Source organism: Equus przewalskii, chromosome 2 (assembly GCF_037783145.1).
Source record: "Equus przewalskii isolate Varuska chromosome 2, EquPr2, whole genome shotgun sequence".
In the NCBI taxonomy this organism is placed as follows: Eukaryota; Metazoa; Chordata; class Mammalia; order Perissodactyla; family Equidae; genus Equus; species Equus przewalskii.
This window is the reverse complement of record NC_091832.1, coordinates 79,640,310-79,656,322: the sequence shown is the minus strand read 5'-3', so window position 1 is coordinate 79,656,322 and position 16,013 is coordinate 79,640,310. Positions and strand designations below refer to the sequence as shown.

At 37.5% G+C, this 16,013-nt stretch overlaps 1 protein-coding gene across 1 annotated transcript in view; it reads right to left on the bottom strand.

The window, feature by feature from the left end:
- Positions 1 to 271: 271 nt before the first annotated feature.
- DCHS2 (dachsous cadherin-related 2) overlaps positions 272 to 16,013 on the bottom strand; it is a 249,415-nt gene continuing 233,673 nt past the window's right edge. The window contains exons 17-20 of the mRNA XM_070608836.1: positions 10,925 to 11,055; positions 8,297 to 8,583; positions 7,240 to 7,372; positions 272 to 5,152 (exon numbers count right to left, since the gene is read on the bottom strand). Of these exons, the coding sequence (XP_070464937.1) occupies positions 2,526 to 5,152; positions 7,240 to 7,372; positions 8,297 to 8,583; positions 10,925 to 11,055 (3,178 nt within the window). The 3' untranslated portion in view covers positions 272 to 2,525. The remainder of the gene's footprint in view (positions 5,153 to 7,239; positions 7,373 to 8,296; positions 8,584 to 10,924; positions 11,056 to 16,013) is intronic.

Sequence of the window (16,013 nt, the reverse complement as noted above, 5' to 3'; positions counted from 1 at the left end):
TGATTTACACCAGTATTTTTAAGGCTGCCAACAAGAAAGTCCAGAATTTCAGGCGGCCAAAATTCCACAAGACACAACTGTCTTTTATTTTATAGCTTATGAATTTGGGGCTTAATATGATTTTCCACTAACAAGTTCTGTACCCCCTCCAGAGTGCTAAAGCCGGTGTGTAGATCAGCAAAGTAACACAGAACATATGAGGCAAGTTAATATTAAACTTGAAGGAAAACTGTACAAATTATATTGTTTACTTAGGAAAAAAGCACTCTAGTTGAAAGAGTTGACACATGATTTATTGCAAAGACTTAACCAGCATGTTCACATTTTTACTCTCAACCCCACCTGTAGCAGTTTTTTGGTGGTGACGCGGTGTTGGATACAGTATTAATAAAATTATCAATTAAAAATCCACTAGATAACGGTAAGGAATAGTTTTAAGTACTTCATGTCTTCCGTTTTTATTAAATGTCTGGAAAAAAATGCAGAATCATGTCCAGAACGAGCAGTAAATCACAGGCAAATAACTTAGGGAAGAGTTAGATGGCTAACTCTTTTTAAACATAAGTAAATGAAGAACCTATTTAACAACAACAAAATACTTTTGGTTCCTAGAATTCTGTCACAAAACAAAACTTTCACGTATAATTAGAGAAAAAGTACATGTATAGAATTTCCTCATATGCTCAAAGTAATCTTTTGAAGGAAGTCAAAGAGAGAATAAATATTGGAACACTGAAATGATTAATTGCTTTCTTTTTTTATAGAAAGACCATGAAATCTTATTCCCCAGTTGCAATGAAGAAAAGGAGAGCCATGCATCCATTCTTTAATATTTAAGTGTTCTATGCCTAAATGACTTCTCCTAGGATTCCAGCCTGGTCCAAAAATCTTCATGCTTCATACAATTTCTAATGGAGTTTTATACACTTGTGTTCAATTTGAGTGAGCAAAGATATATATAATTGATAGAATCTGCATAGGAAGCCCTTAGAATTATTTATCTACAAAACTAGATATCAAACATGGAATCCAGCAATGTTTTTCAGTAAACATAAATTAGTTATCTCACATAGTTTTACAGATGAAACCGATTGAAAAAAACATAAAGGAAATTTTCTATAGCAGAAGCCCACACTAACTACTAAGAAAACCGTACCGGATGCCCTCTAGACTTGACATTGGAATCCTAAAGTCTTATTCCAAAGCCTAGTCATGTTGCCTACCATGGGTGACTTCTGGACCAATATCATCAGGATGAGTTCTGCTTTCCTGGAAGGGATAAGAATCTCTGATGGATCCTCAGGCTCACCAGAGAGGAGGATATAGCATTATAGGGGAGTCCTGCACCCCGCCTCTGTATTTCTGAAACAGCAGCTACACAAAACAAAATTATTTTAACCATGTTGCCAAACTGCTCCATCTAATGACAGTTGAAACTAAACGTGAATATGAACCAATGGAAGAAAGACTTCTGACATCCACTCTTAGCTTTTATAATAGAAATATTTATATAAAAAAAATCTTCATTTAAAAATATATTGCTAAATTACTCTATGAAATTTATTATTAGCTAATAAGATAATTTTATCTACACAAACTTTTAAAACTAACATTAAGTGGATAAATTATTTCTCACCAAAAGTTACCATATCTAGAAGAAAATAAAAGGAAGAAATATCTACAAATTAATCTTCAAAGTTTAATGTCTGTACCCGTACCATGTTACAAGACAGAGCATTGAGAAAAAAAAACGTCATTCGATTTGTAAAGAAGGCCAAGAAAACACATCTTAGGTGGCAGCCAACCACACACTTACTGCTTTTACCTGTCCTGGCTGTCTACCGAGAACACGCATTTCCGGTTCATTTAATTAGGAAAAACTTTCTTGCTTGGCACAGTTATGACAAATTTCATTCTTAATTTCTCATTAGATTTCCAAAGACACCACATTAAAATTCAATTTATGGCTACACTTCACAGTGTGGCATACAGGAAAAGTGGAGAAATGCACCTCTAAATAAATCAGCTCTACGGAAAATTGCTTTACTTTAAAACTTAAGTTTATCCTTCCAAATTTCCTCTGTTACTTTCTGTCCTACACTCATTCCTTATTCAATCTTTGCTAGTTTGTTTTAGATATAGCAGTGCAATCAGCAGCAATGTAACCAGAGTGCACTAGACTTTATTTCATTTATTTTCATAGGAAGATTTTGGCAGTCAGTCAAGTTCATTGTGGCCTTTGGAAATCTAATCACACAGAAAACTAGATATGACAGAATATACACTGCTTAATATACACACACTTGAGTCCTGAGAGCAAAACATAAAGGTTAAAAGAGAGTGTAACTTCTTATTAAGGCTGGAAGAAATTTGAGCAACTTAAATGGTTAAGTTCTGAAAACCCTGACGAAATTATATCACTCACTCATAGATAAAATGAAGCCAGTCTCGAGATGCTTGCTTAAGAATGCTTTGTTCAATCATTCATGACCAATGGTGAGCAAGTGTTTGAGATCACAATCATTTCATATTTGAACTTCATCTTCCGCTTTAAGTTCACGGCATGTACCTCTTAGATGTGTTCCTAATAATTCTCCATCTGACAACAGTGGAGTCATGGCAGGGGTCTGTGTGGCGAGGAGGAAAAGAGATGGAGAAAAACTGGGTGTCGTGGCTTCTGGCAGAGAGTTGAGATGGTAGAGAAGTGGGGAGTGTGGGTATTTCTGAAGTACTTGTCCCGGGGTTATGGCTGGCATTCTTGGTGGAACTGCTTTAATTCCGGGCTGGGCTACTGCAGTAATCAAAGGTGGTGGAAAAACAAAAGTTTTCTTTTCTTTGGGAATGCCCAGCATATGCAAATGTTCATCCTTTAGTTTTGCAATATCATTAAATACTGAGGCAAGAGGTTGGAACTTGGGTTCCCAACTGAGGAGATGATCCCAGTGATAGTTGTCTCTCACATCATGATCAGAGGTTCTCCTGGTTGAAAGAGTTGCACATCTTGCTTCCTGATCACCTGAAATAAAGATGGACTGTTTTCTGACATCAGCCAGGTTGCCCTCTTTTACCTCTCTCTTCTTTAGCGTCTGGGGTAACACATTATTTCGAACATAGGTTGTGTCACAGCCTTCTCCTCGATCTCCTTCTTCAAATGTTTGGTTGGTTTCTGCTGTTTCAGCAGTGACCACTACATCAGTTTCCCCAGACAAGCAGGAGAGCTGGTCTGAGTCCCTTGGGATTCCAGAGTCTGGCACCCTGGACTCGCAATCACTCAGAGCTGAGCCAGACTCCTTTCTGTAAGGGTGCTCATTTATCCTCTGGATTTCTTTATCTTCTGCAGTTTCTGCTTCCACAGAACAGTGGCCACTGGAGTTCGAGTGCCTGTACAGATTTACAATGTCCTTCTCCATGAGACTCATTAAACTCAACCATTCAGGCACAGAGTCCATGGGCACTACCTCACTACTACACTCATTAGTTTTCTGGAAGGGCTTGAGCATGCTGGCATCCCCCGTCACTCTCAAATTGATATCTAAGGATGACGAGGTTTTCTTTTCTTTATAATTGTTTATTGCGTCTTTTTGTTTATGTCTTAAAATCAGTACAATGAGAATGAAGACGAGTAAGAGAAATGCTAAAAAGGAGACCGTGAGGCTGATTGAAAAGCTGCTGGCTGATACTGCTGAGTGTTTTCCTTCCGAGGAGAAAGACACATTCACAAAAATGGTACAAGATGTGAACTTGGAGTCTGGTTTGGGGCTATGAGCAATTATTTTCATTTCAATGGTGTCTTCTTTGCTGACTTGACTTTTTACTAGGGGAAGGGCTCTTGTCAAATAAATATTTCCGTTAGTTTTATTTACTGAAAAGAAAGGGGATGGAGTTTCAAGGGAATAAAGAATAACTCCATCAATACCAGCATCTGCATCTGATGCTTCCACTCTGCCAATGAGTTGTCTTATGTTACTCTTTTCTGGGAGACTGAAAAAATATTGATCTTGAGTGAAAATGGGTTCAAACTCATCTATCCCTTCAATATCCACCCAAACCATTAAAGAGGCTGTTAAGTCACCTTTGTCTTTTGCCTGAATTGTGAAGCAGTATTTATTGTCATTTTCATAGTCAAGGACTTGCTTAGCATAAATATCCCCTGTTAAAGGGTCAACGAGGAAGCGATCATGGCTGTGAGGCATCCCATGGGTGACAGAACAGGATGATAAAACAGAATAGGTCAGTTCTCCATAAGGACCTGCATCAAAATCCAAAGCATTTACAGAACAGATGGTGGAGAAAACAGGCAGATTTTCAGGAACAACACAGTTCAAACTTGAGAACATAAACTGGGGTGCATGGTCATTATCATCTAGGACATTGACAAACACAACTGCAAAAGAAAACTGTTTCTTTTCTTCATCTGAAGCTTGGACAGTTAAAGTGAATTTTATTGTTTCTTCATAATCCAGAGGTTTAATCAAATAAAGAACTCCGGTTTTTTCTTCCAAGTAAAAATGTCCCTTCTCGTTTCCAGAGATTATATAGTAGATGATTTTTGCATGTGAACCCACGTCATGGTCATTTGCTGAGACCACAGTGATCTGACTCCCTAGGGGGGTACTTTCCTTGACATGGGCATGATATTTCAGACTGTTGAATTTAGGTGGATTATCATTGACATCAAGTACTTCTATTGATACAATGGCTGTGGAACTCAGTGGAGGGCAGCCATGATCAGATGCGAGAATGACAAGCTTATGACTGGCAATTGCTTCTCTGTCCAGTTTATGAAGCAACACCAGATAACCAACTTGCTTATAAGGATATTCTGAATGAGTGAAACTGGTTTCCACATGGAAATTGTTCTGTGAATTACCACTGATGATGGAATATTCAACATAAGTGTTTTCATGGGTCCAGTCATGGTCAATGGTTGAAAATGTGACAAGCGTGCCTCCAATGAGAGCATCTTCACTCAAGCTAAGATTATAATATTCTACTGCAAACTCAGGGGCGTAGTTGTTCATATCTTGTATTTCTATCTCCACTAAGGTACGAGCCCTCAGGTCAGGAATTCCACTATCACTGGCTTCAACAAGAAATTGAATTGTTGATTTTTTATCCAGAAGTAATACAGGATTGATAGTAAATATTGTGCCTGAAAAACAAGACATAGCATTTCAATGTTGTGAAATTAAATTTTCATGATCCATTTAGTCAACAAATATTTATGAAATGTTTACTAAAATATTTAGTTACTTGTTAGATTTTTTAAGTTACAGCCAAGAGTAACTCAAAAGAGGAAATTATTATATTTATTTATATTATTATATTTATACTTTTGTGACACTTAAGATCCAGAAATAATATTCACGACATTCACTCTACTAAATGTGTGTGCTGCTTGAAGATGACTTTACCACAAATTTTTCTTAATTTTATTTTTGTATAATAAGTTGTTCCATTATTTATTCTTTTTAAAAAAATGTACTCTTATTTGAAAAATTTATACCCCATTCTACTACCCATAGACACATGTATAGAGACACTCTAGCATAAAGATATTTACTCTGGAAATTTTAATTGACATTCACTCTAGTTAAATGAGCTTAGCAAATATTGACAATGCAGAGTTATAACTATTGCTTAATTATAGAGATGTCTTTCCTAAAGCTCTTGGTTAATTCGGCAAGTGGATTTTTCCCTTATTGGTGAAATGTACTTAATACATTTTGTCATTTTAAATGACAGAAATATGTAATTTTATAAGTAAATATGTAACTATATTTTTCTAAGATAAATGTGTTTTAAGTATGGTCACTAAAAGAGAATACAAAATGCTGTCATTTAAATGCCGCATTTCAATTAGAGTCCCACCCTGAACTAAACGGACCTGTTAACATTTAATATTTTTAAAACATTCTAATCAATACCTCATTGTAAATTTGTTGATAACATGTCAGGCAAAAGTGTCACTAGGATTGAGCGCTTCGAGGGGACACCTCACACGCTGTGGTTTGCTGTGGCCACAGCAGCAACTGCCATCATCTGAGGCAAAAAAAAAAGTAAAAAAAAAAAAACAAAAACCAACCAAACCAAAAAACAGAGAGAGAGAAAGACAAAGAGAGAGAGAAGAAAAGGAAAACCAAATTCCTGACATGTTTATATCATATATATTTGAATGTAGCCATTCACACACAGGCTGTGTGGCAACATTACCTACTTCTCCCTGTTACAACACTTCACGGGCCTCATACTGGTATTTTCTGACTAAATTCTCCCTTCAGGGAATCCTGAGGTTAAATTTTTTTTAATTGAGATATAATTGACATAACATTATATTCGTTTCAGGTGTGCAACATACTGATCTGGTATATGTGTATAGTGAGAAATGGTCACCACAATAAGTCTGGTTAACATCCATCATCCTGAGGTTAACTTTTACATCAGCTCTCACTTGCGAAACGATGCACTGGTGGATGCAGATGGGGCACACACACTGCAATGTGTCCCCAGCCCTGTTCTTTTCTAGACTGAGCTCGGCTAGAGACAGTGCTTTGCTAATTATTCAGCTTTATCAAATTTAACTTTTAATGTCTACTCATTGTTGAACTTTATGCAAGGCTTAACTGTTCTAATCTGAAATCACTTGCCTGAATGCATTTCCAACCAAAAATGTCTTGCTCTCTGATAAAAATATAAAGAGGCTTGGAAGGCATCAAGGAAACCAGAACACCACGATGGTTTTTAAGTAGTAGAGATGCTTGAATAGTTTTCCGTTTTCAATTTTTTTTTTTCCTTATTGAATATACGATGTTATTACTGAACTTCTTGTACTTGGCTTAGAAAACAAAAGCTTCCAAACTCTAGTAACAAGAAGTGTTCAGAACTAAATTAATCCCTTCGAGTTCATTTTGATTCTTTGAGACCTGGGATAACTACCTGAACCGTGCTTGGTTGGACTGATGAACTGGGTGTTTACTATTTTGGGGTCTCTGAATTTCTGTGCATTTGCCAGCGTTTAATCAATTCCTTTTGCTTTCCAGCCACCGAGATGTTGGAGAAGAGAAACAACAGTGGGATTTGCTACTATGGCATTTGATAGAAAGAGAAATAAGAAGGTAATGTCTATCATCCAGGGGGCGGGGGTGGAGGGCTGTTTTAGGAGCACTTGGAAAGGATTATTCCAGGTTTCCATCCTGTAACTGAAACCTATGAACAATAAAGCCACTATAAATAACTCACCATTCATAGGATCAATTGAAAATTCCCTAGATGAGGAAAGGATTCTGTAGGAAATGTTCTCGTTGCCTTCTAAGTCTGTGGCTGCCACAGTCAGCACAGAGTACCCCACAGGCACTAACTCAGGAATGGTGACCTAAGGGAGAAAGAGGAACGGATGTTGTGCTTAAAGGTTACAGGTATTTTCATGAACAGGGCCAGAATGTGAGATCGTTTTATTCCTTGTGCTTGTAGAAAATACACAGAGAACCTGACTTTATTAGGCATATTAATTTATGTGTAGCCCCAGAATTCAGAAAAGCAAAACTTTTAAAAATTTCATTCAGTTTTAATTTTTATTATGAATAAAATTTCCTTCTAAATTATTTCTGTGTGGAGGAGGATAGCTAATACATTCACTAATATATTATTACATTGCACAATTGTATAATTACGTACATCATGTAATTTAGCAAGCCTTCACAGAAGATCATGACTTAGGTTAGTGCTGTGCTTACTGGTAAACCTTGCGTTTGTTACATTCAGGAGTCCTGGAGCACATTTTCAGGTACTCAGCTGAATGCTATCATTGTCCTTCTATAAATAGACACTATGCTCTAAAAACTAAAATTTTCACTTTACAGTTTTGTTCATGACTTGTTTCTGCAAAATGGTAATCAATATATTCCAAAAATATTCCTAGGAAAGAAAGATTTTTCCCAAGTTAACTGGAGATAATCCAAACTACCTTATTGCCTTATCTGTGGCTTTCTAGCTATTAGGCAAGTTTCAATTGTTATGGACAACTGGACCCCAAACCCTAAAAGCTAGAAAAATGATGACATACTTTCATACAGTGACATATGATACACACTTAAGAAACTGAATTGAATGAGATATTCAATTCCATATGTACTTCTATCGTCCATGATATTACATATAAAACCCTCAGCATCAACTTAGGCTCTAAAACCAGTGAATATTGTCTGCCTAAATTAGCCTGTCAACAATGGCAGATTTACATTATTCTTTGTTCTTTTTAGTTTTGGCTGTGGTTTCAGCATCTCTTTAAGCTCTTTACCTGGTAATAATCTTGAGAAAATACTGGTGGGTTATCATTGACGTCCAACACACGGACGATGAGTGCTCCCTCTGTGTGGTGAACCAAATCAGAAATTTGGATGAGCAGCTCATATTCAGTAGCTTCTTCAAAATCCAATGTTTTCACTAGTACCACTACTCCAGTGGTCTGATCAATTGCGAACTTGGTTCCAGGATTACTCTCTTTGGTAAGACTGAAGATGAAAGCTGGATTCAAATCCACATCATGAACTGATATCTGAGTCACAATTACACCAGGCAAAGAACCTGAAATAGTCATGACCAATGTCAGTCTCCATTAAAATTCATCCTTTGAAATACTTTGCTTTAATAGTCCAAACCAAGCATTTTTGTTTAAGTCCAACATGATTTGCTGTTTCTTGGCATGATTTCTCATACAAAGCCCCTTATGAACTGAACAAAAACTCTGAGGAATTTATGAGCCCAATAAAAATGAAAATTTACCGCTGACTAGGGAATTGAGGAGGTAGGTATTTTCAATTTTTATATTACATTTTTCATCATATGCTTGCAACACAATTCCAGGACCAAGAAACATTCTAAGCCATTTATTTCTACTATAACATTTCTGTATCAGAATCATATATTCATGGGGGATGTGAGTGGGAAGAAGGTTACCACTCAAAACATTAACACAAAACACAAAATTTGGAAAAATAGGCAAGATATAAATGAAAATGTTTGGATACTGAAGTTAGAAATAGATAATTAGTTCCTTGTACTTATTTTTGTAAAATTATTTCTTTCGGAGTGGCACATAGACTCTTTCTTCTCTTTAAATCTGACTCTCAGAATTGTCAAGACTATAGAAAGTATACATCATGTTGCAATGGAAGTAAATCTCTAACATTATTCACCAAAAAAAATCACAGAAATAGATGACACCCTAAATGTCTCACACACCATAGGTGTTTTCTAGCTTAAAATGCCATGAAAAGGACTTTGTTTTTAAGCTGACAGGTATGGTGCAGGTAGAAAGAAGATGCCAAAATCTTCAGAATAGTTCTACTGAATATGAGACTCATAATTTTCATATTTCAAGTTGGAACATTCCTGATGTGCACCAACCACACTTCACCTCATTAGTATGTTTTGACTTACGCAATTTGTTCTTGTGATATAGTTATACTGGGTGCATTGCTGCATTTTGATGCTAATCCATGTGCTTTAGAAGAGTAGCTTCAGTAAAAGCAAATGAAAACGTAGCAAGTAGGTGAGAGGTGGGGCTGGCCCTGTAGCGGAATGGTTAAGTTTGTGCGCTCTGCTTCTGCAGCCCAGGATTTTGCTGGTTCAGATCCTGGGCACAGACCCAGCACTGCTCATCAAGCCATGCTGAGGCAGCATCCCACCTAACTCAACTAGAAGGACCTACAACTAGAATATACAACTATATACTAGGGGGTTTTGCGGAGAAGAAGAAAAAAACCCACAAAGACTGGCAACAGATGTTAGCTCAGGGCCAACCTTAAAAAAAGAAATAGGTGAGAAGCAAAACTGAACAAATTTTTTGGTAGAATATTTCAGAATATTTGTAGATATCCCTATATATTGAAATTTCTGGAATATATATCTCTGTGAGCAATGATGGCTACAAGTTGTTTGGAAAGTGAATGTAACAAAAAATTAGGAACATTTTAGGAACAAATTGGGTATTAAGAGTGAAAGGAGAGAGGGGCTGGCCCCGTGGCCGAGTGGTTAAGTTCGCGCGCTCCGCTGCAGGCGGCCCAGTGTTTCGTTGGTTCGAATCCTGGGCGCGGACATGGCACTGCTCATCAGACCACGCTGAGGCAGCGTCCCACATACCACAACTAGAAGAACCCACAACGAAGAATACACAACTATGTACCGGGGGGTGTTGGGGAGAAAAAGGAAAAAATAAAATCTTTAAAAAAAAAAAAAAAAAAAAAAGAGTGAAAGGAGAGAGGTAAGTGAGGGGCCATCAGTATTTGCAACTTCAATCATCAAGAGTTGGGTTGGGTTTTACTAGTACAGCCACTGACCACAGTCAACTTCAGGATCATAGACTATGGAATCATTGTGCAACCCAGAGACCCAAACAATTAAGATTAGTCAGCATATCACATAAAATTTTGTATATTCAACCTCTACCATTAATACGGTAAAATTTTTCTGCAAATGTTGGAGTTTAGTTTACACTAGAGGAAAATGATGACTTCCTGCGACAAACATCCAATTCCCTTCACTTATTACTTGTCATTAGTATACTGCAAAGACTGACAAAGTTAGTCTAAGAACACAATCAATAAAAATACTTTTTCATAGAGCAGACTTCACTTTTAAGAAATATCTGTACACAAAAAGAAGCTGTGTGGAATGGTGGTTTGAACATGTGAAATTGCCCTGCTGATCTAATTGCAAACCCCAACTTTAACATTTAACGTCTTTGACATTTGACATTTAACTTTTGACCATCCGTTTTCTATTCTGTAAAATGAAAATGAAAACTATCCATGTTGTATGGTTGTTGAGGATTAGTACTCATATTTAATACAGCACCTGGCAGAAAAAATGGTAGATGATATAATACAAGTTAATCAAAACCACCATTCCAAAGCACCACACTTACTTTCTGCAATTTCCACTGCTTCAGAGGGGAGAAAAGCTGGGGCATTGTCATTTACATCGGTCACCTGTATCTTGATCACACTTGTACCAGAAAGTCTGGGCATCCCTTTATCTGTGGCTTGCACAATCAAGCTGGTTTGGAAAAGAATCAAAGAATGTTATCCATCATCCAGAGAATAAGAAAAACAACATAAATATCAAATATCCAGTTGAAAATTTAAAAATGAGCTGACTAGCTGCTTTTATTTCTCCCCTTGGCTTTTTCTAAATAGCATCATTTAAAATTTATTTCATAAGAATGGTAACCTGAAATTTATTTATTTTTGACACATTTAGGGAATCAAATCCAGCAAGCGACCAAAATTCATGAGGTCTTTAAAACAAATGGACCATTCCCAGAAGGCAGACCATAAAATTCAGTCCTTTCCTACTAAAAACAACCTAAAAAGTACAAATACCAATATCTGTTGTTTGGATAAGTAGATTGCCTCAACTCTGCCACACACAGCCTGGGTATTGCCATATATTTCCATGTTAATACACCAACAAAGGACAGAGCCACTAAAAGATTGCTTTGTATTGATTTTTTTTCCAGATCCATATTGCAAATCAATCAAAACGGTAGAATTTCATACATTAATACACGTACGAAAAATGCATGATTGGCCAGGACTATAACGTAGAGGTAAAGGTCCATGATCTGGAAGAATTGACATGCAGCGACTCAACCTGTCTTGGATGATGATACAGTTAGCTTCTCCAGCAACCAAGTTAGAAGCCTTATTAGTGTCTTCAACTTCTCCCTTTCTGTCACCACTCTTCCAACATCCAACTAATTATGAGTCTTATGGGTTTTACCTCCTGAATATCACTTGGGTCAAGTGTTCCTGTCCATTTCACCCCTACCTTCAGAGCCTCAGACAGACCCATCAACCAACCTACCTTCCAGGGACTGAAGGGCTTCCTAGGATATGGGACTTTCAGTTTTTTTTTAAACCAGGACAGTCCTGGAGAAACCAGGACAAGCCAGTCTTTGTAGCCTTGTCCCCTCATCATCTTTGCCTGGAATGCTAGATATTCATTATATCCTTTCCCAACTGGAGCACTTTTTACTCACCAATCTCCCTACTGCAAGTCTCATCTGCTTCTATCCATCCCCCACATTGTACCTCAGTTGCTGTATCTAGAATCCTAATTTGAAAACCCGACTCATCTATTTAAAACGTTTCTTTGGTTATCCATGTCTACAAGAGCTAGTCCAAGCCTTCAGCACATACACATGACCTTCTATGATCTGGCTGCTGCCTGGAATCCCTGTCCCTATACACTCTTGGTCTTTCAAAGCTCACATCTCTGGTAAGCTTCACTGATCTCTTATCTGATTTGGATGTCCCTTTCTGTATCCCAGAGCATCCTGTCCTTCCGTACCCATGGGGGATTGGTTCCAGGATGCCCTGTGGATACCAAAATCTGTGGATGCTCAAGTCTCTTATATAAAATGGTATAGTACTTGCTTATAACTTACGCACATCCTCCTGTATAATTTAAATCATCTCTAGATTATTTATAATACCTAACACAATATAAATGCTATGTCAATAGTTGTTACATTGTATTGTTTAAGGAGTAACAAGAAAAAAAGTCTGTACATGTTCAATACAGACCCAACCATCGTAGGCCTTTGCATCCGAGGTTGAATCCATGGATGCAGAACCTGTGGATACGAAGGGCTAACTGTACATTCCTCTGCCATAGCAATGATCACCTTTCGTTCTTAACGATTTATTTATCTGCCTCTCCCATAAGGTCCTTGTGGGTCGGTGGGCTACCTTATTTGATTTTCTTTAATACATGTTGAGTGCTGGTTTCTCAAGATTTGTCCAAGATTATAAATGTATTATAGGAAGAGGCAGGACTCAAGCCCAGGTCCTGGCTGACTGGAAAGCTCGTGCTCTACTACCTGACAGTTTCCACATGCCTCTCTTACAGTGGATATATCACACCCCAATGTATAATCATTAGCTTTTCACTCTCCTCTAAACACTATGGGTTCCAGGAGGGTAGCTGAATAACAAAGTGAGTTGTCAATCAGAAGATGATTTTTATTTCAGAAGTGGTATTAGTTTTGGCTAGTTGTTGATACTACCTTTTAGAAACTGAGTCCTGGAAGTTGACACACGTCCACTTTCTTTTCCATTGTTAGCTTACTTGGTAAGTGTTCTTTATCTTTCCAACCTTAAATTTTAAAATGATGTAAAACAAGTATCAGCTCTTTCTTGGTTTAAAGTCTACTGAATAGCAAATGATCCCTGCTTATCTACTGTTCATGAAGCACACAGGCCACCTTCTTCACGGTCAGAGTTGGGACACCAAGTAGAGCAACTACTTGAATTTCACACTTCTGGAGCCTACAAATAATTCCATGTGGAAAGTTTGTTTTGTTAGCATAAACATAAGTCAGGTACATATGGAAAAATTTTACTAAAAATGATCAACTCATATTGTTCTCTGCCCCTGCTGTCCGCCCCTTCTCTTGTCATACTAAAGTCTCAGGCAAGACATCAAAGCTAGGGCTCTGTCAATTCTTCCACTACAGCCATAACCACCCTTATTTTCACAACGTTACAACCTCAGGGGTTCTATGTAATGCCTATGTCAGGTTAAAAAAAAGTGGGATTCTTTGATACGGAGGGTAATATATGATTCAGTTTCAAAATAAAAGAACAAGGAGAAGTTTTTTCAATGGCTTGAAGAACAAATGAAAAATTATGAAGGCAGATCCCCTGAGATTCTACTCATAACTCCTGAGAGACTTCAAGTTTTCTATGATTGCTCTTTGGCAGTCTTTGCAAAACTATTGGTTGTAGTCCGTCCAGCTGGCTCCACGTTCCAGGACTGCTGCCTTGATTACTTTATCAGCAGAGACTATAAATGAAACTGACCAGATTTAGAACAGGCCCATTCTAGTTCAGAGCATATTTCTCCTATTCTACCAAGCACGGGAAGCTTCTTTTACCACGCAAAACTTTAAATGCAACTTTGACCAGGCAAGATCTTTTCTGATTGCCTTAACAAGTAGTAAAGATGGTGGTAAAGGATTTTTCAAAACTCTTTCTCAACAGTATCTTAAATGCCTACCAAGAATTTAAGTGTTCCTTCTGAAATTCTAAGAAAAACAAAAATAGCAGCCAACATCAGAAACACCTATGAAAAGAAGAGCTATGACTTCTGGTTATATCTACATAGGTTTTACTTCTTCTTCCTTCTGAGATTCTACTATAATGATAGCAAAAGAACTTAAAATATGGTATATGTCCATAAGGCTAAAAAGAAAATGGGAGAAGATATTAGTGGGCGGAGTGGGTGAGAAGTTTCTAGAAATTTCTGGAAAATGCAAGCAGATTAAGGAGTGGTTACAGATAAGTGGGTCAGAGGTGATCACAGATTAAAATGCATTCAAAGGGAGAGAAGGATGAGTGAGAAGCAGATGTGCCCCCACTTAACCAACAGAGAGGCTCAAGACATGGCAAAGGGTGGGGTGAGATACTGAGATAAAAATAGCCTGAAGGTTATTTTAAACTCAAAATACAGCACAATCAAACCCCCTTACCCATTGCTCTTCACTCCCAGGCGAAAGAATGCCTGATGTTCATACTCAGAGGAAGTAATATCGAGAGACTGTCCCTGGAGAAATGAAAGTCCCTCCCAAAGAAAAAAGAACTCTCTATATACTATCATTTGTGCATCATCCTGCAAAGTAGTTGGTTTCCTCTCTGGTTCATCTGAAAGTGAAGTGTGCTGGTCAATAAGCTTCGGCAGCTCCCTCTGGGATTCTCCTGACTTTGCTATTGCCTCACTCAGAACCAACGATCATTAGTTACTTACAGAAAACCTCCAACATGAAAAAGAGAGTGCAAAATAGACAAAGAGAAGAAATGAACCCAAAGGAAACAGAGATCTTGAAAGTACAAAAGGAAATGTAAAAACAATTCTAATTAATGTCCTTGGAGGGCTATCAGAAGATAACGCATGTGAAGCCAGGTATCTGAGGGTTACTGTAAATATTCAATAGGATTAACTTTCAACCTTATTATGAAAAGAAATTAATATTGTCAATTTGCTGTTTTCCTGTTTAGCCTGAGGGGTAACTTAAAGGTCACAAGGATTTATGACCTTGTTTTACAGAAGAAAGAGAATGGCTTTAAGGAATTTACAGCACCAGATAACCAATCCTCAGCTGCTGTTGACGCCCAGAAGTTAGATTGCCCAGGGGCTTATCGGGAGTGAAAGAAACATAGATTATCCCTTTGTTTCTCCAAAATTCCTCCTGCCACCTGCCTTAGCTCTATACAACACCCTGTTTTCTTCTCCTGTTAAGGCAGATTTGAGAGAACCTAAGTTCCTGCCTTCTCGTTTTGGCCAATTCAAATAAATCCTTCTCCATCTCCAAGCATGGATGCCTCAGTGTTTTGCTTACTGGGCATCGGGCACACAAACTTGAGATTAAGAGGTTTGGTAACACATGTGTAAAACAAGAACAAGATGCTGTGGAAAAGTCAAAGATCAAGGAGGAACTTTTGGAAATAAAAAAGAATATAATATCCCCCAACTTTTTAACTAGAAAACAAAAAAGAAAGCTTAGAAGGTTGAAATTAAGGAAATCTCCCAGAAAAATACAAAAACAAACCAACACATAAAACAAGAAATGGAAAGTAGGAAATAAAATATTACTGATGAAGCATCAATCCAGGCAGTCCAACACTTGACTGCACACGATCCAGGAAAAAGGAACAAGGCAGAGTAAATAAACAAACAAAACAAAACGAAAAACAGTAGAGAGAGAATTATCAGTGAGATAACACAAGAAAACAGAAAGAAACATTTCTCCTTACTAAAAGAGCACACCAAGTACTCAGCACAAGGAAAGACACACATCAAAGGATTTAATCACAAAATTTCTAAACATTATGGATAAAGAACACAACCTGAGAATTTCCACAGAAAACGAAAGAACAAATCCTATACAAAACATGTAATTAAAATGATATCAGACCTCTCAATGGCAAAACTGGGTTGTAAAAGATAACAGA